The following is a 21,492-nucleotide window of genomic DNA, read 5'->3' on the forward strand; positions in this document are numbered from 1 at the left end:
CCCCCCCCCGACAAACAATCCAGATATGCCTGGTGTGGAAGAAGCAGCTGAAAGTGTGCAAGTGGGTTCAATCCCCAGAACCCTTTTGCTTCCTAGCCTCCAAAGCACCGATTTGTAACTAATAGCTGCACTCTGAACAGCTGGGTTGGGACCATTAGTTTCCCACATAAGTAACCATCACATGGTGGCAACTAACAGATGGACTGGAACCAGCAATTCTGAATTCTCTGTCTCTCTACCAGCCTCTGTACCTACCGTCCCATACCTGCTCATGCTTTTACCTCCCTTTCTTGTTGCTTTAATTCTACTTCAGTGTTTTTCCAAGGGACAGTGTTTTGTGATGACCAGGTCACAAAATCCTTGGACGTAGATGTCACAGTGGACGTAGTCTTTCTGGACTTTAGGAAGGCCTTCGACTCTGTCTCTCACCCCATTCTCATTAAGAAATTTAGGCAACTGTGGCATCGATGCCTACACAGTCAGATAGATGGGTTGCAAATTGGCTGGAGGGCCACGGCCAGAGAGTGGTGGTGGGTGGGTCATTTTCGACCTGGAGGGATGTGGGCAGTGGGGTCCCCCAGGGCTCAGTCCTTGGGCCCGCAGCATTCAACATCTTCATCAGCGATTTGGACGAGGGGGTGAAAAGCACCTTGTTCAAATTCGCGAATGACACTAAGATGTGGGGAGGAGTGGGCAAGCTAGAAGAGAAGTACAGGCTACAACTAGATCTTGACAGGTTACAGAGGTGGGCAGATGAGAATAGGATGGGTTTTAATACAGACAAGTGCAAGGTGCTGCACCTGGGGAGGAAGAACCAGCAGCAGACCTACAGGCTGGGGAACTCCCTTCTCGTCAGCGCAGAAGGCAGAAAAGGATCTTGGAGTCATTATTTGATTCCAAGATGAATGTGGGCTGACTGTGGGGACGCGGTCAGGAAGGCCAACTGCACCTTGTCCTGCATCCACAGATGCATCACAAGCAAGTCCAAGGAGCTGATCCTTCCCCTCTATGTGGCACTGGCCAGGCCGCAGTTGGAGTACTGTGTCCAGTTCTGGGTGCTGCACTTCAGTAGGGATGTGGACAGCATGAAGAGGGTCCAGAGGAGAGCCACTCGCATAATCTGGGGGCAGCAGGGCAGGCCCTACGAGGAGAGGCTACGGGACCTGAACCTGTTCATCCTCCACAAGAGAAGGCTGAGAGGGGATCTGGTGGCCATCTATAAACTGGCCAAGGGGGACCAGCAGGCAACAGGAGAGTCCCTGTTCCCCCGAGCACTGCCGGGAGTAACAAGAAATAATGGCCATAAGTTGACGGAGAGTAGATTCAAACTAGACATCAGGAAGCACTACTTCACAGTCAGGGCGGCTAGGAACTGGAACCAACTTCCAAGGGAAGTGGTGCTCGCCCCTACCCTGGGGGTCTTCAAAAGGGGGTTAGACAATCACATAGCTGGACCTGTTTGATCCCTGCATTGTTTCTTGCCCATGGCAGGGGGTTGGACTTGATGATCTGCTCAGGTCCCTTCCGACCCTACCAACTATGAAACTCTGACGATGCGCTTTGTGTTGTTTTACAGTTGCCATCACCTCCCACCGACGATGAAGGCGATTTTATCTTCATACACCACGAGGACATCAGGCTCTCTCAGAAGGCAGATGAGGTGTACACACAGCTCATAAAGCTGCTAAAGGACCAGCACGAGGTAACTGCCTTTCCCTGACAGGGCTCCGTTGTTCACTGAGAATCCTTTGGTGGGAGAAATGCTTTGCAGTCCCGGTAGCACTTTGGCTTGCGTTGCTGCTGTGGTCGTGATCCTGTCTTTGTGTCTATAGGATTTTCAGCTCCTATTAAAAAATACTGATGATTTTTCGAGTCCTTAGGACAGCATTTTCAACCACAAGTGCCTGAGTTAGACACTTTAAATCAATGGCCTAGTTTTCAAGGGTGCTCCTATTTGAAGTCTGTGGGAGCCCCATGAAGCTCAGCAGCTGTTGAAATCAAGCCATTAGCTTGAGTGTCCAGCTTTGGGTGCCTGAGTTTAAAACATTAACCTTTACTTTTAGGGCAGCGCAAATCCTGGGGTGTTTTGCCAGGTCAAGGAACCAAGAGAAAAATGTGTCAGTCAAGGAAAAAAGACAAAGCAAATGTTGAACTTGGCTCTGGTAGTGTCGAGGTGATGTTGGCTTTGCATTTTTATAAGCAGGGTGCACTTCTAGAAATTTAGGCAGACCCCGAGTTATCATCTTCCATTAGAAAAAGCCAGTGTAACAGGGAGCTTCTCATCTGTTGTCTTTTTTTTCAAAGGCTCCCTTTGGATAATTTGTCATTTCTTTTCTGTTAACAGAAATGTTTGCAGTATTCCAAGCAGTTCATGCATCTGGGAAATGTCGCAGAAACGACACGGTAAGATGGGAGGCCACCACCTGTATTTATTCTCATGTGGTTCCTTCAGCACTTGGTCTGCCCTGGCAGGGGCTGGGAAACCTTTCCAGCCTGTAAGGGTATCAGTGATTGTGGGCCCTTGGTCACTGAATGACTTGGTACCTTTGCAGCCTGGTGGAGCTCAACGTAGATCAGTCGGTATTCTGAACCAAGTGAAGCGCTCTCTGCACTGTTCCTTCATGTCATTGGTTGACTTCTGGTTACAGGTTTGAAAAGCTGGCGCACAGTTGTAAGAAGGACCTGGAGATCCTACAGCTCGCCCAAGCCCAGGGGATGGATCCTCCAGTCCATCACTTTGAGGAGAGAACCTTTAAAATGATAAGGTACGAGTGTGTCCGTAAGCAGACTGAGGCAGTGTGCCAGGGGAATTGGGGCATTGATAGTTTTCCCTCCAGTCAGAATTGACAGGAGTTAAACCCCCAAAACTGTCCCACATTCCTGAGAAAGAGACTCCCAAATATTTAAGGATTCATCCAATTTATGAAGTAGCCATTTCACAGCTTCCACTTGAGGTTCTGTTATTCCCAGGACAGGTTAATCTAATTGTAAATGCCACATAGCTGGTGTCTTTGAGGTTTGTTCTTGGCTTCTTTTACAATATCACTTGTAACACTGGAGATACAAAACAGAAAACAGCTTGTCTAGGTACTTTACTTCTCCAGTGTTTAAACTGTGATTTATGTAGAAATAAGCTTTTCTGCAGGACTCTCATTCACCTTTGTTTGACAAGTGTGTCTGTACAACAGCACTGGAATCCTGGCCTGGCCGTGTGCTGGGGACTGAACGGGACTGAAACTGTTTTTTGTCTCTTCACAGGATATTTTCTGAACTCAACAGCACAGAAATGCATCTCATCATTGTCAGGGGAATAAACCTGCCAGCTCCTCCAGGTAATATGCAGGATATTGAGCTGATACTTTTGCCTCTCTTTATCAGACCGTAAGGGAGTCAGTGGTGGTGAATCAGATTTATTCGTCATGGAGGTAAATGGGAATCTTGAAGCCCTTGAAACAAAACCATTTTCCATCCACGTTGACACAAACCTGTGCGTTTCGGGTTCAAATCCAAGCAACAAACCTAAGGCAAAACTCAAGTTAACGCTGCAGAGTTTTGTCTTCTTTGAGCAGAGATTCTTGGATTCCCAGGGTGTTACTCAAAAGTGGGTCTCCACTCAAGCTCCATATGGCTTCAAGTTTTGTCATAAATATTTACCACAGCTCTTGGGCGGACGTCGGTCGCTTGTGCTCTCAGAGCCAAGCAGCAGGGATTGCTCTCTAGAATATGGCAGCCAGTCTCTTCTTGATCCTTTGTTTATGGTGCTTTAAATGGCATTTGGGGCAGTTCTGAAATGATCAAACAGGAGCACTGCCTGAAGGTTTTCCTGTGGCTGCATGTCTAATGGGGTTTAGAGTTAGCGGATCAGTTTTTCACAACTGCCTTCGAGATTTGGAACACAAATGCCACAGAGTCAACGAGATGCTTTTGAAAATCTTCCTGTCTGTTAAGAATGTGCTACAATGTCCACACCAGGTCCCTGAGGCTGTTTGGACTGACTTGACTGACCAACTTTTGTCTTGCACAGGTGTGGCACCAGATGACTTAGATGCATTTGTGAGATTTGAATTTCATTACCCAAATGTGGTGAGTGCATGTCCAGGCCTTTGCCATTCCTCAGTTCGAGATGCTGCATTACCTACCCCTGTGTTAGATGTGGCTCTAGCAACGCGACATGAAGCTAACTTTGAGGAGCCATAGGTCTCTTGTTTTCCAGCACGGTGATCAGTTAGTTGGAACCTTCACCTGGGGTTCATTATAACTGAGCTGTAGACCTAAGAGCGAGACCGTTTGGATGGGTTGTTTCTAAAATTTGGGGAGAGGAAGGAGATGCAGGCATTTGAGATTTAAGTCTGAGAAATAAACAAAAAAAAAAAAAAAAAAAAGCCCAAACTCTGGCCTCATAGAAATGCACACGGATCTTTTTTACTTCGTTGGCTGTAGAAAGGGCCTGGCCTGGCCAAATTTCCCAGCCTTGATGGCTGGTCTGCATCTGTGTAAACTCACCGTCTGCTGCTAAAGAATTCATTGTGCTTTGTCATTCCAACCATGTGTTGGGCTCCTCCCTCCTCTCACATGGAGCTGCGATGGCCCCACTGGGTCTGAAACACGTTTTGTCTTCCTGCTTTGGGAGACCGCTGTTGCTAGCCCATCTTTCCAAGAGACCTTTCGACACTCTTAGGCATGCAGTTTCCTTGTGCGCTGGCTACCCTGTGTATTCGGGATCGCTTTTTTGGAACATTAGTGTTTGTGTGTATGTGAATACCACCAGTGTGTGGGCATTATGGGTTGATACAGGCGTCCTACACCAATTTGCAGCAGGATGGTCAAAGAAGCTGATGCAGGTGTGAGTCAGTTATCCACCTTAACAAATACAGGGCAAGCCAGGCAATGAAAAGTGAGATTCTCCCCTTGTCCTAAATGCTAGCTGCAGCAGCGCTCCCCCAAGCCCTGGATCCAGGTGTACGCACTAGAGGGGCCTCTAAAGTGTGCATGTTAAGTCTGACCTCCTGTCACCACGTGCCTAGTCTCATAACAGCATGGAGCCATGTGGTAATAGACTCTGAAGGATTTTTTTTTTTAAACATTCAGGGCCTGATTCATATCCCTTGAGAAACATCAAGTCATTGCATTGAAGCCCACTGAATTTCCAGTGGGAAAAATGTGAGAGGAGAAAAGGGCAGGTCTGTGTTCTCATCTTAAGTTACATGGACTTCAGTCTGGAGTCACTCCATTGGCTTGACTTTGATGTAACAGGGATCAGGGCTTGGCTGTGAAACATGATAAGGAATCCGCAGAAAATCATCATGGCTGACTTTAATCTTTATTTTTCAGTATTCACAAGCCAGATCCTCACGTTGTAGCCAAAAAATATGAAATATGCTGCTTTCTCCTTCATACCTGAAATCAGTTTTTCAAAGTAGCTACAGTAATTGGGTCACATTGTCCTTGTTCAGTCCCCAAAGATTTAGTTTGTACTCTGCTTTGGGTTAAAAGTTAATTCATTTTGGTGGCAGATTGATTGTCAGGGAAAATAATAGTTGGGCAATTCCCTGAATGATTTGCAGTGGGCTCCTTGTGCAGCACCAGAAGCTTCTTGTTATTCCAGCTCATGCAGAAGGAAAGGTATTATTGCCTGGTGTACGTGCATAGTTTATCATGCAGCATAGTGGTAGTATTTGGTAGCTTTATGATGCTTGTTCTGAACTGAGCACGGCCACAAAACTTATCTGTAGGATTTGTATTTAATATTTCATTTAGCTTGTTCTGTATCTGGTGTTGTATTTTGTCACCACAATCAAGTACAAATATTTGAATCTTAAATGGATCCGTGCCCATTTTACCCTGGATAACCCCCCCACAAGTCAAACTTCTTCAGTATACAGATCTAACACCAGTTAGTATTAACAGCGTTTTGCAGCCAGGGTTGATGATTTTATGTAAAGATGTTTCCTTTTCTTTTTGTAATAGGAGCAAGCTCAGAAAAGTAAAACGGCAGTAATTAAGAATACCAATTCTCCAGGTTTGTATCTCCTTTGTGGGGAGGCATGAAACTCTGCACCTTAAAAAGCCGCTGTGGAGTAGAGGCTTGCCTCACAGCTGGGACAAGAGCCAGGCTGAAGAGTAAACTGTGCTCCTGTCTTCAGTGACAAGACGTGTAATCACAGGTTACAGCCAGCTGCTCTACGGGTTTCTTCCCCGCTCTCCCAGGCGCTGTGCAGGTCACTTAATGACATGATCTCTCTCCTCAATACTACCGAGCCTTTGCTACTGTCCAGCCAGTCTGGGCTGTTATAGCAACCTTGGTAAGCGATAGGCTAGTGAAACAAGAAGTTAAAGAATGAGTAAATTATTTATTTATGCTTCATCAGGGATCAGTTGTCCTCTGTGGTTAGCGAATGATATGTTTGAGGAATCTTATCTGGTTCCTTTTGGTTACATTAGTGCAGTGAAAGTATGTATTGTCTTTTCCAGTTCATCAACAATCATCTGGTATATTTTATGGTCCGAACTTGGTGTCTGGAATGAGTTGTGGAGCTCTGATTAACAATAATAGACACAGTATTCAATTAAAAATCTTAGTAATGAAGTTACAGGAAATACGATGGAGCAACACATTCATTGTTTCTAAAAAAAAAAAATTAAAAATCTGAATACAGCTAGTCTTCTTTCATCTGTCCTTTTTCAAATCTCCCCTTAGCACCTAGGCATGGCCCAGATGTCTTGTGGTGAAACTTATACCCTGGTGTGCTTATATCAGGGAGTGCTGCTTTATGGCTAGAGCAGGAGTTTAGAAAACTGAACATCTCAGCTCTTCCATTGTCTTATTCTGGGACTTTGGGCAAGTCTCTTACCATCTGTGCTTAGCTTCCAAAATGAGGATGATACTGTGCTGAGAAGCTGAATTGTAAGCTGCTTGGAGACCCTCTGATGAAAAAGTGCCATGTTATTTTTATTAGCAGCCGTGCTTAACTTCATGGCTAATAAAATGTTCCCCATCGTTCGTATTTTCCTGCAATATTATCTTTTTTTTTTTCTTTCTTGCTTTTTGGTCTTTGTCTCTCAGACAGACAATGTTTTGTGGAGCTGGGCTTGCCAACAGTGTCACCTTACGGAAAAGTCACTTTACTTTTCTGTACTTCATTTCCCCCATCAATTCAGCGAGGGTACTAAAGTTGATTGACAATACAGGTGTGAAATTGAATTACAGATGAGCGAAACTGGGTAGAATTAGAGTTTGGAATGCAACACGTCTATCTCGGAAAAAGATCTGACTGCTCAAATTTGATTTTCACAATTTTCTCATCTTTCTCCTTCTTCCTTCCAGAATATAATCAGCTGTTCAAGCTGAATATTAACCGAAATCACAGAGGTTTCCGAAGAGTGATTCAGACTAAAGGAATTAAATTTGAAATATTTCACAAGGGGTAAGACGAGGGGTTTTTATTCCCCTTATTTACTTGGTAATAATGGACTTACTGGACAAGAAAATGGCAGGATTGACTTTGGCTGCAGTTTAGGGATTACCCTGCTTTTTAGTCGAGCAGTAAAGAGCTGTCTGGTTCCATGCTGCCTTCCAAGTGTTTCTGATCTTCATGACTTCCTTTATAAAATGCTGAAAAAACTTGGTAATGGACACTTGCCCCCCTGCAAGGTCAGTTGTGGGTGATTGTATTTCAGCACTGTTTCAGTGGTATTATACGATTTGGGAAATTTTAGCATAATCTGCTTTGTTCCTGTTCCTCTGACAAGTGCCACTGTGTATGAATCACTTGGGATTGTTTGGGACACGTTATTGTGTGCGCTGGAATTGGGTAAAGTAATGAAGGCTGCCTGATGCCTCTCCTCACTGCAGCTTTTGCTACTCAATCTTGGGGTGCATATTGAGGTGCAGACTCTCAACCTGGGCCCTGAAGATCAGCCTAGGCTGATCCAATATCTTTCATCCATACCCAAATATCTGCACGTCTGTTGGCAAACCACTGGTAATAATAAACAGGATGATAATTAAATGTCAATTGTAATAATATTTTGCCCTTCTTTATTGCCTCTGTTTGAGGATCTCACAGCACTTCTCAGCCTTTAATTGTGAATTCAGCCTTACCGTATATAAGTTGGCATGTAGACTGTCCCTCATAGTTTCATAGTTTGTAGGGTTGGAGGGGACCTGAACAGATCATCAAGTCCGACCCCCTGCCATGGCAGGAAGAAGTACTGGGGTCAAACGACCCCAGCAAGGTGTTCATCCAGCCTCCTCTTAAAGACCCCCAGGGTAGGAGCCAGCACCACTTCTCTTGGAAGTTGGTTCCAGATCCTAGCCGCCCTGACAGTGAAGTAGTGCCTTTGGATGTCTAGTCTGAACCTACCCTCTGCCAGCTTGTGACCGTTATTTCTTGTCACTCCTGGGAGTGCTCAGGGGAAGAGGGACTCCCCCAATGCCTGCTGGTCCCCTCTGACTAGTTTGTAAACGGCCACTAGATCCCCCTCAGCCTTCTCTTGTGGAAGCTGAACAGGTTCAGGTCCCGTAGCCTCTCCTCGTAGGACCTGCCCTGCTGCCCCCTGACCATGCGAGTGGCCCTCCTCTGGACCCTCTCCATCTTGTGCACATCCCTCCTGAAGTGCAGCACCCAGAACTGGACACAGTACTCCAACTGCGGCCTGACCAGTGTCGCATAGAGGGGGAGGATCACCTCCTTGGACCTGCTCGAAATGCATCTGTGGATGCATGACAAGGTGCAGTTGGCCTTCCTGATCGTGCCCCCACACTGTCGGCCCATGTTCATCTTGGAATCAATAATGACTCCAAGATCTCTTTCTGCCACTGTGCTTTCGAGAAGGGAGTTCCCCAGCCTGTAGGTCTGCTGCTGGTTCTTCCTCCCCAGGTGCAGCACCCTGCACTCGTCAGTGTTGAAACCCATCCTGGTCTCATCTGCCCACCCCTGTACCTGTCTAGGTCCAATTGCAGCCTGTTCCTCCCTTCTAGCATGCCCTCTTCCCCCCACATCTTAGTGTCGTCTGCGAATTTGAACAGGGTGCTTTTTACCCCCTCGTCCAAGTCGCTTATGAAGATGTTAAACAGTGCAGGCCTGGGGGACCCCACTGCCCACATCCCTCCAGGCTGAAAATGACCCATCCACCACCACTCTCTGAGTGCGGCCCTCCAGCCAGTTAGTGACCCATCTGACTGTGTAGGTGTCGACGCCACAGTCCCCTAATTTTTTAATGAGAATGGTGCGAGAGACGGTGTCGAAGGCCTTCCTAAAGTCCAGAAAAACTATGTCCACTGCTACCAATCTTGGAGATGGAAACATCTAAAAGACACAGAAGGTCCTAATGCTTTTCCTAAGGTTCCAGCAAAACACCAGAGCTGTGTTTCTCACTGGGGAATGCATTGGTGCCTGCCTCCTCGCTGTATGCTTCGATGCTATAGCAATGGGGGTGTACGAGCTCCTAGACAGGGAGCAGACAAAGGCGGTTAACAATGGGAAATGTTTAGGGGCGTGGGTCTGCATATGGGCTCGTTTTGAATCTATCGGTACTGGAGTGCCCTAGATTTGTTAATCCCAAGATTAATTATGACCCATTATTAGGCTGACAAGTTGGATAACGTGTCTGTCTTGCTTCCTGACTGTGGAATGTAGAAATGCTCTGTAGCTGCTGAGAAATGGCTCTCAATTTATATAAAGGTTAATTGATGACTATGTGCGGCATTACTGAGCCATTTATAAAGGAAGAGCCTTTGTCTTGTTAAATCTAAATCTTGCATTTACATCCCTGGAGAAGATTCTTCTCTCCTGAATGCTCTTCCCCTTTCCTCCGTCATCAGACTGTTCTGCTGCCCTCCCTGTTATAGGACCTTCCTGTCTCCTCCTTACCCAGGTGTCTTGGCAGTAGTCGCATTGGTTTGGTTTAACTCTAATACTTCTCCATCCTCAGTGATCTGAAAGGCTTCGTAGAGGCCTGTCCTTTCCCCCTGGCAGCTTGATTATGAGCCAGGCTTCGGGCTGCTGCTGGGGAAACTTCCCCTTTTCAGCTCTATGCAGTCGATGGGCTCCAGGTCTCCCTTTGGAGCAGAGCCTTTCCCAAGATTTGTTGAAAGATTTGAAACTGGAACCCTCTGGTTTTCTTGGTTGGCCTCGAGCTTCCCTGCCTTCAGGATAGTCACCCTCAAAACCTGTGTGGGGCGCAAGACCTTCCCTAGGAACCAGGCAGCAAGGGGAAGGGAAGGGAGAAGAAATGCCCCTTGCTCAACTTAGCAATGCAGTGGAGCAGCCCTGCCTGCGGAGGTTTCCCCACAGTGCCTGAGCCACCAGAAACGTGCCAGACCCTCCTCTGACCCCTCGCAGATGAAGAGCTTGTCTGTCCCTTTCGCCTTTGGCTGTCCCTGCTTTCTATTCAGCTGTGACCCAGCAACACAGATGGGACAGCCTGAGCCCACCCCCCTTTCCTTCCCAGGAAAGGCGGTTAACACCTTTCTTCAGAAACAGTCAGTCCTTTCAGCCTTTCTAGCAACTCTCTTTCCCGCTCCTTAAAAGCACCTCCTGCTTGCAAAGACTTGACCCAGGGATCTGCACCAGAGCCTTTTGCTCCTGCCCCCCTCCGAGGAGCAGTGCGAAGCTGTCCTGCATATCAATCTGCCTCATTGCCTTCAAAGTCTTAAAAACCTTTCCAAGCCAAATGCTTCCCCTCAGAGAAGGGGAGATCCCGGGTGAAACTTTTGAAGTAAGGTGCTTCCTCCTTTCTGTGGGCTCCAGAATTAATCCGGCTTCGGGGCCTGTCTCTGCAAGCTCGTGCGTCAAAGAAGGAGAAATTGCTGCTTCGCTTCGGGGAGGTTGTGAACAGAAGAAAATGCCAAAGACCTGACTTAGCAGAAACACACGGCTAGATGAATTCATTGTGCTGCATGTCTCTGCAGGACTTCTGCAGCCTCTTGCTGTAGCCTGTAGCACCGTAGGCAGAGCTTCGGGCAGGGGAACTGGATCGTCGCTTCCCTGTCATTTGTCTCCGGTTCTGGGAGCACCAGCTCCGTGTTCCTGCTTCGTCCTCTGATGGACTCGTGATGGAAGTGGGAGGCAGCTGGAGCAAAGACTTCATCACTGGTGCCTAAGCTGACTGCAAGTTGCTGTGTGGTGCAAGGTCTCCAGTGCAGTGGCCGTGGTTATCTTGGTTGCCATGGTCATGGCTGGGCTATGCCTGATGCAGCCTTGGCTAGCAAACCTGGAGCATTTTGCTTTGAGCAGCAGTGGTTTGTCCCTTATGAGCCACTGGTCCCTGCTTCTAACTACTTGCTCAGGGGCATAAGGGAGACACCTTTCATATATCCGGTTACACTGACACTCTTTAGGGGGCACGTCAGCAAAACAGACACAGACCTTGAAGATGAGAGAGGAAAAAAAGCCTTTATTTTTCCAGTCAAATCTGACTCCATGCAACTTCAGCTGAGGCTCCTTTTAAAGCTGCTCTTATTCCAGTCAGCAGCATTGATGTTGAACATTTGCAAAAGATGGAAGTAAACACTGAGAAGACTGGAATATACAGGCGACCCCCCCCCCGGGCATGTCACCCTCCTGCCTGAATACCTCTGAATGTGGCTCTTCCACCCACTTAAGGATGTGCTTACAAGGCTGTATAGGCAGGCTTAAAACTGTTGGCCTGGAAAGGGGGAGGAAGGTGCCAGGGTTATTTCTAGAGAAACTGCTACATATGCTCCCAACCCCCTGCAAGAGCCTTTGCCCACAGACTTGCTTGGCCATTGCCCAGGTGTTGAGCAAAAAGCTTGGAGACGGGTAAAATTAGGACCGTTCTAGCACTTGGACAGGGTAACTGGCTCATGGGGCTCACAGCTACTCCTGTGAAAAGGTGACTCTCTAACACAGGGGCGGGCAATTATTTTGGGCGGAGGGCCGCTTACTGAGTTTTGGCAAGCCATGGAGGGCCACATGACGCAGCCAGGAGCAGATAACTATTAATTTTCTAAATTTTTAGGGGCCCCGCAGGCCGGATAGAATGGCCTGGTGGGCCGCTTGTTGCCCACCCCGGCTCTAACAGCAGGGGTATCACCTAAAAGACACTGAGGAATGCATCTAACCGCCACGTCCAAACCATTCCACTTTATCAAGCCTCCAAGAAAACCATTCAGGCTCCTGTGGTGATCTTGAACTGTGCTGCAATGGCCTTTTCTGGCTTTTACCGTTGGCACTTGCCTCTGTGCTAGCAGTATCTCGTTACACTCTCTGAGCCTCGCTGCATGTATTCCAGCTGGGCCTGGCCGTCCTAGGAATTGAGCAGGTTTACGCTCCCAAGCTAATGCAGTCTTGTCCAAGTAATGGGCAGCAGCATTGTCCTCGTTCTTGCAGAACCCACAACACCCCAAGAAAGGGGAATGGCGTAAAAGAAGGAAGTCTGTAGGACACTAAAAATGTGTCCTGTCTAGCACTCTTCACTTCAGAGTTTGATCCTTGGCTGGCTGCGTTCCCGCCAGACTTCCTGCCTGTTGTTTTTTGTTAAGGGGTGTTTGTAAGGAAATAGCCTGATTTTTTTTTTTTTTTTTCCCCCCTGCTCCCCAGATTCTGTGCCCACGGCTTTGCCTTGAATGGCACTTGTGTTTTGGAAATTTGTCATTTAGAAGAGCTCATCTGCTAGGAGGGGGGGTCTTTTACCTGGACTGCCATCAAGGGATTGAGTCCAACTGCTAAGGAAAAGGGGTTGCCTCCCCGAAAAAACTGTTGGACACAGAGAAGGACAGAACTCACGAGACTGACTTTTCACTTTTCTTCCAAATACAAATGAAATGCCAAAATGTTCTGCAAAATGGGGACTCTGAGTTACTAGAAGGGGAAGATGAAATGAGTTAATCGGAATGATAAAGCTGAAATAAAACACTTCCCCTGATTAAAATGAAGTGCTTTGACATTTATCAGAATGAAATATTCAAAACAATTCAACTTCCTCCCATCAAAAATGTTGTCAGAATCAACATGTTCCTATGAAACACTTGGTTCTCCTGGAGATTGCCGCTGCTGATGAACTATTTTTGAAATGTTTCCATTAAGCTCAGCTAGGCAGCATCTCGCAGGAGCTTCCTGGGCATCTCCTGTGCGGTAGGGCATATCCTTCCTTCCAGCTGACCCTTTTTCAAAGGTCTTGATCAATAGTCTGGAGGCGAGGAAGCCTTGAAGCTGTCCTGAGCAATGATAGGTGGCTGCTACATATGGTGCTCAGCCAGGTCTCTGTCCCTGTTGCTCCATTGTCTCTTCTTTTCTGAGCTTGCTCCTGTTTTATACTTTTTTTTCTAATTTTCTGCTTCCATTTGATGAAAGACCTGCATCTACTATCTCTCCATTTTAGTTGCAGATGGTCCTTGCTTTTATCTTGTAACCTAAATGAAAGCAGGCATGACCCGACTAGGGCTGCTAGATGATAGAGTAATACAAATGATAATGTTTCTTCTTTTATTGTGTTAAGAAAGTCCACTAAGGAAGCTTTCTGTGAAACAGGTCCTTTTTCAGAAGTGACAAGCAAGTAGGAACAGCGCACTTGAAGCTGGACAAATTGGAAACGGAATGCGAAATTCGAGAGATCGTTGAGGTACGTTCCCTGCGTGGGGTTGGCTCAGTTGTGCTGCAGCTCTTTATTACTACTTATCTCAACAAGAGGTGTAGAGAGAAAAACGTGTGAAGATAGAGGGTGTATAAACACACGTGCTGAGAAGAATAATTTGTGACCTTCTCTCTCCAAGTTGTTATTAATAATTGTTTCATTAGACCAGTGGTGCCCAACCTTTCTGCCTGGTAGGCTGGATGGGTGGTGCCCATTCTGTCTGCAGGCCAGATCCGGCTGGTGTTTCCAGTCTGATGCACTGGGTGGTCCCGGGCCCATCCAGCTGTGCACAGAAGGGAGATGGAGGGGCATGGCCCAGCCTGGCGAGGGTGGGGGAAGGGAGGGGCATGGCTCAGCCCCATGTTGGAGGGGAGGGGGAAGGCATGGCTCAGCTCTTACCTGCCTCTCAGGGACAGGGTGGGGATTTGGAAGCTGGGGAGGGTGGTAGCATTACCATTGCTTCCCTGCTGCCACGTTTCCCAAGCCATGGGGAGCCCTGCAGGCCAGGTGGCATGGCTGTGCAGGTTGGGGGTTGAGCACCCCTGAATTAAACCAATTTGCCCTGGGACAGCCTGGTGCTGTTTTGCAGTTATAACCCCTGGTGGGACACCGATAAAAGGGTTCACTGCTAAGCAGTAAGAGCTGTTGACCAGTGAAGCAGGGTGATTCTCTGTTGGTTGCAGCCTTGATATCAAGACTAACAATTTTCTGAAAGATCAGTTTTCTGAAAGACCTGTTCCAACAGGAGTCATGGGGCTGAGGCAGAAATAAATGGCTTGGATCCTGTGATCCATGTTGTTCAGCTCAGACTCGACACTCCTCATGGTCTCTAACCTTAGAAACTTGTGATTGTAAATGCTGTTTGTAACTCCCCCCTTCCAATCTTCACATGCAGCTTTACCCTGTGGGGTTTTATAGCTGCTTCCCCTGATGTACGCTGGTAAGCAACATGGCAGAACCCACTCTTTTGATTTCATAAAGACCTCTACTCATTATGGAAGTCCTTTCTTTATTACCAATATGCCCGGGCCCTTCATCTACTGAACAGAAGGATGAGTGGGACTGGATGTTTGTATTCATTGCTTAACAGTATGGGAGACCAAGTCAACAGCTGCCAAAGGATTGGTGGTCTGACAGATCCTTTTCAGCGTGTGTATTCTCTGGTACTTTCAGATTCTGGATGGCAGGAAGCCCACTGGTGGGAAGCTAGAGGTAAAAGTGAGACTCAGGGAGCCACTCAGTGGTCAAGATCTTCAGACAGTTACTGAGAACTGGCTGGTCCTCGAACACTAGGTATGAAGACTCATTTCTTCTTGAATACGCTTCTGGTGAGAACAGGAGGGGTTACTGACTGTCCGTGCTTCGGCAACCTGCCTGGGTGGCTCAGGCTCCCGCCTGGCACTTCCTTGTATTTCTAGTGGTGTTCTGGCTTTTTTTCCTTCAGTCTTACAGCATTTCTCTCCAGAGCCTGGTCACAATTTTTATACCAAAGCAATCCCATCACAAGTCAACCAGATGGTAGGGCTAAGTATCATGGGGGGGCGGAGCTTGTTCACCTAGGCTGCTTAATACTGTCATTCATAAAAGATACTTGTGACCTTTTTAAGAAGCTTTGGGCATCTCCTTGGTTAGAGCAAACAGTTGCTACTTTTATTTAAATGACAATATTTAATAATATTAAATGGTCTCACTTCTCTTGGGCTTCCTCTCTCTCCAGCCATCAGAGAGCATCTCTGGTTGAAACCACGCTTTTCTTTTACAAACAGAAATGAGGCTGAAATGCCCGTGTGAAGCTGGTGAATCTATTCCGATCTATTAGCCAGATCGGTAGCTGCCAGCCAGTTTGTGTGAGGCTTTAAAAGCTTATTATTTGAAAGATCTTGAAGGCTAGTGCATGAGTCAGACTTGGAGCAGTGAGAAGCCCATTTGAGAAGTGATTAAACGCTGAGCTCAGGATTTTCAGAGCTCTGAAGAGGTCAGCTAGAGTGTCAAGGAGCTTCAAAAGTTTCCAAGCCCCTTCCGGAGCTCTGGGACCAGCAGACTTTATCTAGTGAGTTGGCTCAGCAAACTCCCTGCAACTCAGCTCTCTGCGCTGTCCTCTGCAGCACTGCAGCTTAAAGGATTTTGTGTGGGGTTGCTGTGAAGGCTGCTGTCTAGCCTCTAGTTAGGCTGATGGCAGCAGTATTGTACTGGTGTACAGATGTGGAATACCTGCTTGGCACCACCTCAGTTCAACATCTCTTTTCCTTCAGGTCCGAGAATGGTAAGAACTGGAGAACAAGTTTGTACGTAGGAAGAAGCTGCTACTTGCAAGCACCAAAGATGTTAATGAATGCACTACTGAACATAACGAGTCTTTATTTTCATAACTTCTATAGTGCGTGTTGGTTAACGCTTTTATAAGGCAAGCATTGCGAGGCTGTGGAAACTCGCTACTAGCGGAGAGATGGTACTGATCTACGCAAACTAGACTAAGTTGCCTTAAGGTAGGACTAATGTTAAATGAACTCGTTACACCTTCCTATGCAGGTCTTGTTTCCCAGCGGTGGGTGAAATAGTGGTGGCTTGCTCTTCACAAAGTCACTGCAGCCATGCAAAAAAAGTTCAGTTAATGCACAAGCAAGGCCTTGTGCTTCCACCATTTATCCTGCGCTCGACTCCATGCTCTTAGGCAGACGAGCTCTCATGCTCCCAAGCTGTGCAGTGAACACAACCTTCAGACGCTTCTGACCATCACCCTCAGGCCCTTGTGAAGGTCAGTGTGTTCTGCTTGTTAATCTCCTGGGATGGAGGGAACTTAAAATTCACTTTAAGCAGAGCTATAACCCCAGCGAATGCCCTGCCTCCATCTCTGCCTTTAAAAGACATAGCTACAGCAATGAAAGGATTACCGCCCGTTTTAACAGTAGGGTCACAGATTTGCATTTAGAGTTGGTACCAGCTGTCTGCCATGTTCCCTGTACTGCTCATTCCCACGTGGCCTGCATGTTGTGCCTTCATCCTTTTAAACAGGCCACATAAGGCTTTACTGCTTCAGTTCACAGAGTTTAAAGAACACAGGGTTTTCTGAAACATTAGATGGCTCTTATTTCACAGGGCTGCTGAAGCCCACTAACTGATGGAAAAATAGCCACTCTTATTTATATAGAAAACTGGACCATGGCTGTTTGCAGACATTTTTTTTTTTATGGACGATGTACATAAAACCAGGTAGTACCAAAGCTGTTTGATGTGCTTTTTTTAAAATGAACGTGGAAACACTGGTGTAAAGAGGAAGGCTGTCCCTACCGTGGGGAGCCGGCGCAGAATGCTGCTGCCCCCGCTGTTGAGTGAGAGCAAGGTTGTAATGGGAACGCACCCAGAGCAGGGCAGCACTTCTGCATCTGTCTTCCTGAATGGATGGAGACACTACAGTGTTTAGTTTTTAATTTCAATAAATTTAATATACAAAACTACATGTTGAAAATAAAAATATAATATGCAGTTTTTTGCAGTGTTAACTAACTGAATTTTAAAAGTACATTTTTTTTTTTCTAAAACAATTACTCATTTTCTTAACAATATGGTAATTAAGGTCATTTAAAAGGCTATGGTTGAAGCAAACAAATCAGTCACCAGTCAATAGTGTTTTGCACAAACATAATCCAAACCTAAATGACTTTCTTGGGGATAAGGAAGCAGAGATAAAGTTTTTTTTGTAGCCTCTCTTTCTGTGTCACTAAGCACAACTCGATGCAACTGGAAAGCATGTCCTGTGGCAAAGCTGGAACGCTGGCTCCTGGATCAGGGTTTTATTGTGGTTTATTAAAACAGCTTTTGGCCACAGCGGCTTGCTCACATGACAGAAGGTGGAAAAAACAAATGGAGGAAGGGAATTTTTAGGGAACTCAAGCCCAGCTAACGACACCGACAGCAGCAGCAACATAATCGTGCATCTCTGTAGCGGACAAAGGGGAAGGAAGTTGTGCAGGAGCTTGACAGTTGAGCAGCCTGAAACCCTGAAAGCAGCATCTTGCCACCCATTCCCCAGGGACAAAGGTGAGCTCTCATCTTACTGTGAACTCAAAGAAAAGGGACCAGAACGCTCTCCCTTTCTGCCGACCATACTAATTCACTTGGGCTTCAGTTCTGCAGCCCTGCCCTGAAACCAGGGCTCAGGATAACATCTTATACTGGGTTTGCCATTTTGCAAAAAAGGAATAGCTATTTACTCTGTACGAGGCACATGCACAGGGTGTCTTTAGGTAAGAGAGATTGCTACTGTGTGGTTACAATTCCCTTCTCCCAGCTGCTGCTATACACATTTGCCTGCTTAAAGCAGCACAGGATCAGCACACCACTAGCCCTGCATGCCAGCCTGTGTCGAGAGCTCTTGCCCTGTTTACACACAGTGGGAGAAGGGGAGTGCTCCCTGCTGCACCCTACTTCCAAATGGTGATGGAGCACAGTCTTTGACTTTGTCCCTGCTGCCTGAGATGTGACTTTGTCACCACCTCAACGGCTGCCAACCAGAGTCTAGCCCTCCCCTGCTTTGCTGGGACTTGGACTCAGTTACAGCCCTGTTCCAGGGGCATGCAGACAGCAGCTGCTGAGGGGGGGAGGGGGGTCGAGGCTAAACTAAGCCCTTTCCTCCTGCTTTCAGCTCTTCCTGGTGCTGGGCCACTTTCTGTGAATGCAAAGTTTGATTTGGTAAGGATCTGGCTCCATACTTTGTGACCCTCACTTCCAGCTTGATGATGCTGTAGGCAGGAGGAGCACCTGCTCCCCACATGCGAGACCAAGAGCCCTGGGCCCAGTGCAAGTCCTCTGAGCTTGAACCAAAAGCTTTTTTTCAGCAGAACATGCAACAGCCACTCTGTGCTTTTGTCATGGGTTAGCTTTACATGGTACTACCACTATGGAGTGCAGGCTGGATTGTGTTACATATGCTGTAGTGTAACACTAGCATCAGAGCAGGGAGGAGACAGAGCTGCCCTGGGCATTACTCTTCTTTAAAAAAAGCAGGACCTACTAGGAAACAGGAATGCTACAGACCTGCACTTGCAGGCTTTGGCCGATGGCGGGTGCAGATCTTTGCAGTTTGCACAGCTTTGTAAACAAAATGCACGATTCTTTTAGAGGTTCAAGAAATCTGCTGAGGTGACAAGTCCTTATAGGAACTAGGGGAACAGATAAGTATGGTTGCATATTGTACACACACAACTTCAATTTACTGCTTTTGGAGAGACGCCACTTCTTTTGCTCGTATACAGATGTACTTTATGGCTAGATAACTTTCTTGGGCATCTCTTTCTTTAGGAATATCTCAAGCATTTCAAACATACTTCAACCAATAATCTGATCAAAACAATGTAAACGTTACTTTTTAATGTCTACAGAACAACCACAAACGGCATTGTGATGAGGTCAGAATGGAGGTCTTGATTGTTTCTTCTCATATGTCCATCTACAAACAGTACAGGTTTCATCTTTTATTTTTGCCCCAGTGATCTCTGCACCCATCTGAGCATCTGGAGTACATAACTGTCATTAAGTCTTTAAACATGAGCATTATTTTTCTAAACAGTAACAGAAGTATATTAGCTGCAAGGAGAGCATAGCCATTTTGTAGTATAGAAGCTGCCCTGATCCTCTGTTTGTTGACAATGCATAGAAGATTCAGAAGTATGGAACAACTGTCCCCTCCCACCCGCCTCCCGCCCCCCTCCCCTTAATAATAGTGTTAACAAAAGCTTAATCTTCCAGTTTTAAAGTGCAAATGATTCAGATACAACTGCTGCTGGAACAGGTCTGAACAGAAAATGAAGTCCTCTTATGAGATGTTTTCCAGAATATAAAAGATGAGTTCCATTATGACTGGCCCCTCACTCAGCTGACATGCCCCTCCATGAATCACTGGCACTAAGGCACTGTCCAGGTCATTCATGTATTGAGAGGGCAGTGGCTGTCCATTACTCCCAGCTTGATAACCAACCTACAAGATACAAAGTAAAAGTGGTTTTAATGGAGAAAGGCATGGAAGGCTTCAGGCTCTGTAAGCCTGATTTGCACACAAAACTAACACTCAGCTGGCTAGAAACAGGGTGGCAGCTGTCTGGAAACCACCTGGCCGATGGTACGATCAAAGGTCACATTAATCGTGGGGTAGCTATGAGGATTTAGAAAGAGCTGTGGGATGTCAGTCACCTATGGGCTGGATTGCTCTGTGAAGGGGAGATGACGCCTTCGCACCATCTAAAAGCTGTACAAGGGGGTCCCTGCTTGTAAGGCGTTGTAGTCTGAACCCTGGCAATACCTACCTGGCACTCTGCTCTGCTCCTGGGCCACATGGACAGATAGGAACGGAGGTATTTAAATGCAGCTAAATATGAAACTGCAAAGCAACAGACCTTGCTCTGCTGTGGTAAAGGCAGACAGCTCTCCTACAGGATCAGATCTTGACAGGGTACAAGCTTCTCATACTTAAAGATACCACGTGCTGCTTCCAGGATGTGCAGAGCGCTGGAGTGTCAGCTTTAATACTACTTACACCACCATTTCCTTTGCTTTTCTACATGTGTGCACAAGTCCAGCTCTGTGCAGTCTGCCAGGAGCCTGGCGTGGAGAAGGGTGGGTTTAAAAAACATCTCTTGACAGGGCTGGGAAGGGAATGCTCCAGGAGGAGGCCGAAGACCTCAGCTACACAATGCCGGGTCAGCAGGGATGAGAAGAGTGTTACTACTGGGCTGGGAATCCACTCGGGCTAGTGACACGTGTTCTGGCCTGCAATTCACATAAACTAGCAAAACGGTCTCCAAACTGCGCAGAGCAGTTCTGCGAGCACAGGGAAGAAAGGAAATTCCCCTCCTCAGCAACTGATGACACAAAATACTGACAGCTTGGTGTTAAGTGTTGCCAAGTCATGGCCCGTGCTTTTCCACTCACTTTGCCCACACCACCGCCAGGGCCAACAATGAATCTAGCAGAAATGGTTTACAACTTACTTGATCCGAGTCAAGTGTGACACGCAGACCGAGCTTAGTCATCCCATCCTCCTTCAGTAACTTCAGATGAGGACAGAGTGCTAAGCAGAAAGCCTTGGCTACGTTCTCGGTCAGTCTGCTGTGATCTGCTGGGTCACTTAGACCATTATGCTGTTCATCATTCTCCAGAAAAAACACCTGAACAAAAGAAATGGGGATTGATCCGTGCAAGCCCTGCCAATCAGATTATACAAGCGAAAATGCATCCATCTGTGCACAAAAGAATCAACCTAAGAACAATTACTGAAATATCAGCATCATGCAGTCTTAGCGGAAAAAACACACCACGCAAGCACGTGGCGTTTGATCAGATCCTGTAGAAGAGGATTTTTGTAGGCCGGGAGGCTAATATGGTTAATCTAAGAGTTGAAAAATAGATATTCCTTAGAAGTACTTAAAGTAACCATTGAAAGGTGATGTTTTTTCTGATCTTTTAGTCTCTCTCCTTAGGGCAACGATTCCAAGCAAGCCCCATCTAAAAGGGCTTGTTCCAGCTGAATATAAAATCCTAATTACAGAAAGTCACACTATTCCCCAGCAGTTTGAAGTCTTCTGCACATCTTGCATTCATTTCCACACTCTTCAATAAAAAGAGTTTAAAAACTTCTGAAGTTAAACACTTCAGGAAATTAAGGTATAATTTTTTTAAGCATGCTCCTGTTTAAATGATTACAGAATTAAAATCCTGTTACAGTAGAACCTGTCTCAGCCTGAAAAAGCACCAACAATTTTGTTGAACAGGTTCGAACTTGGCAACATTAACTCTTATTACCTGGATTTGAAGGAAGAGAATATACATGCAACAAGGTGCAGAACTAAGCCTGGCCCGGCTTCCCTTCGGCTAATGCTCGCAAGCCAACTGAAACATTTTGCA

General features: G+C 46.6%; 2 protein-coding genes across 6 annotated transcripts in view; one reads left to right on the plus strand and one right to left on the minus strand.

Moving 5' to 3' along the window:
* Window positions 1–17,588, plus strand: part of CC2D1B (coiled-coil and C2 domain containing 1B) — a 50,718-nt gene extending 33,130 nt beyond the window's left edge. For all 3 annotated transcript variants that reach the window (XM_006035177.2, XM_025191341.1, XM_025191342.1), the window contains 10 exons: window positions 1,577–1,702; window positions 2,345–2,403; window positions 2,649–2,765; window positions 3,259–3,332; window positions 4,025–4,083; window positions 5,968–6,019; window positions 7,325–7,424; window positions 13,494–13,584; window positions 14,770–14,889; window positions 15,849–17,588. In XM_006035177.2, coding sequence (XP_006035239.1) covers window positions 1,577–1,702; window positions 2,345–2,403; window positions 2,649–2,765; window positions 3,259–3,332; window positions 4,025–4,083; window positions 5,968–6,019; window positions 7,325–7,424; window positions 13,494–13,584; window positions 14,770–14,889 — 798 coding nt within the window. In that variant the 3' untranslated portion in view covers window positions 15,849–17,588. The remainder of the gene's footprint in view (window positions 1–1,576; window positions 1,703–2,344; window positions 2,404–2,648; window positions 2,766–3,258; window positions 3,333–4,024; window positions 4,084–5,967; window positions 6,020–7,324; window positions 7,425–13,493; window positions 13,585–14,769; window positions 14,890–15,848) is intronic.
* Window positions 17,589–18,948: 1,360 nt separating this feature from the next.
* ZFYVE9 (zinc finger FYVE-type containing 9) overlaps window positions 18,949–21,492 on the minus strand; it is an 85,265-nt gene continuing 82,721 nt past the window's right edge. For all 3 annotated transcript variants that reach the window (XM_006035178.2, XM_025191339.1, XM_025191338.1), the window contains 2 exons: window positions 20,580–20,756; window positions 18,949–19,570 (listed from right to left, as the gene is read on the minus strand). In XM_006035178.2, the coding sequence (XP_006035240.1) occupies window positions 19,409–19,570; window positions 20,580–20,756 (339 nt within the window). In that variant the 3' untranslated portion in view covers window positions 18,949–19,408. The remainder of the gene's footprint in view (window positions 19,571–20,579; window positions 20,757–21,492) is intronic.

The sequence above is a fragment of the Alligator sinensis genome, unplaced genomic scaffold (genome assembly GCF_000455745.1).
Source record: "Alligator sinensis unplaced genomic scaffold, ASM45574v1 scaffold63_1, whole genome shotgun sequence".
Lineage (NCBI taxonomy): Eukaryota > Metazoa > Chordata > Crocodylia > Alligatoridae > Alligator > Alligator sinensis.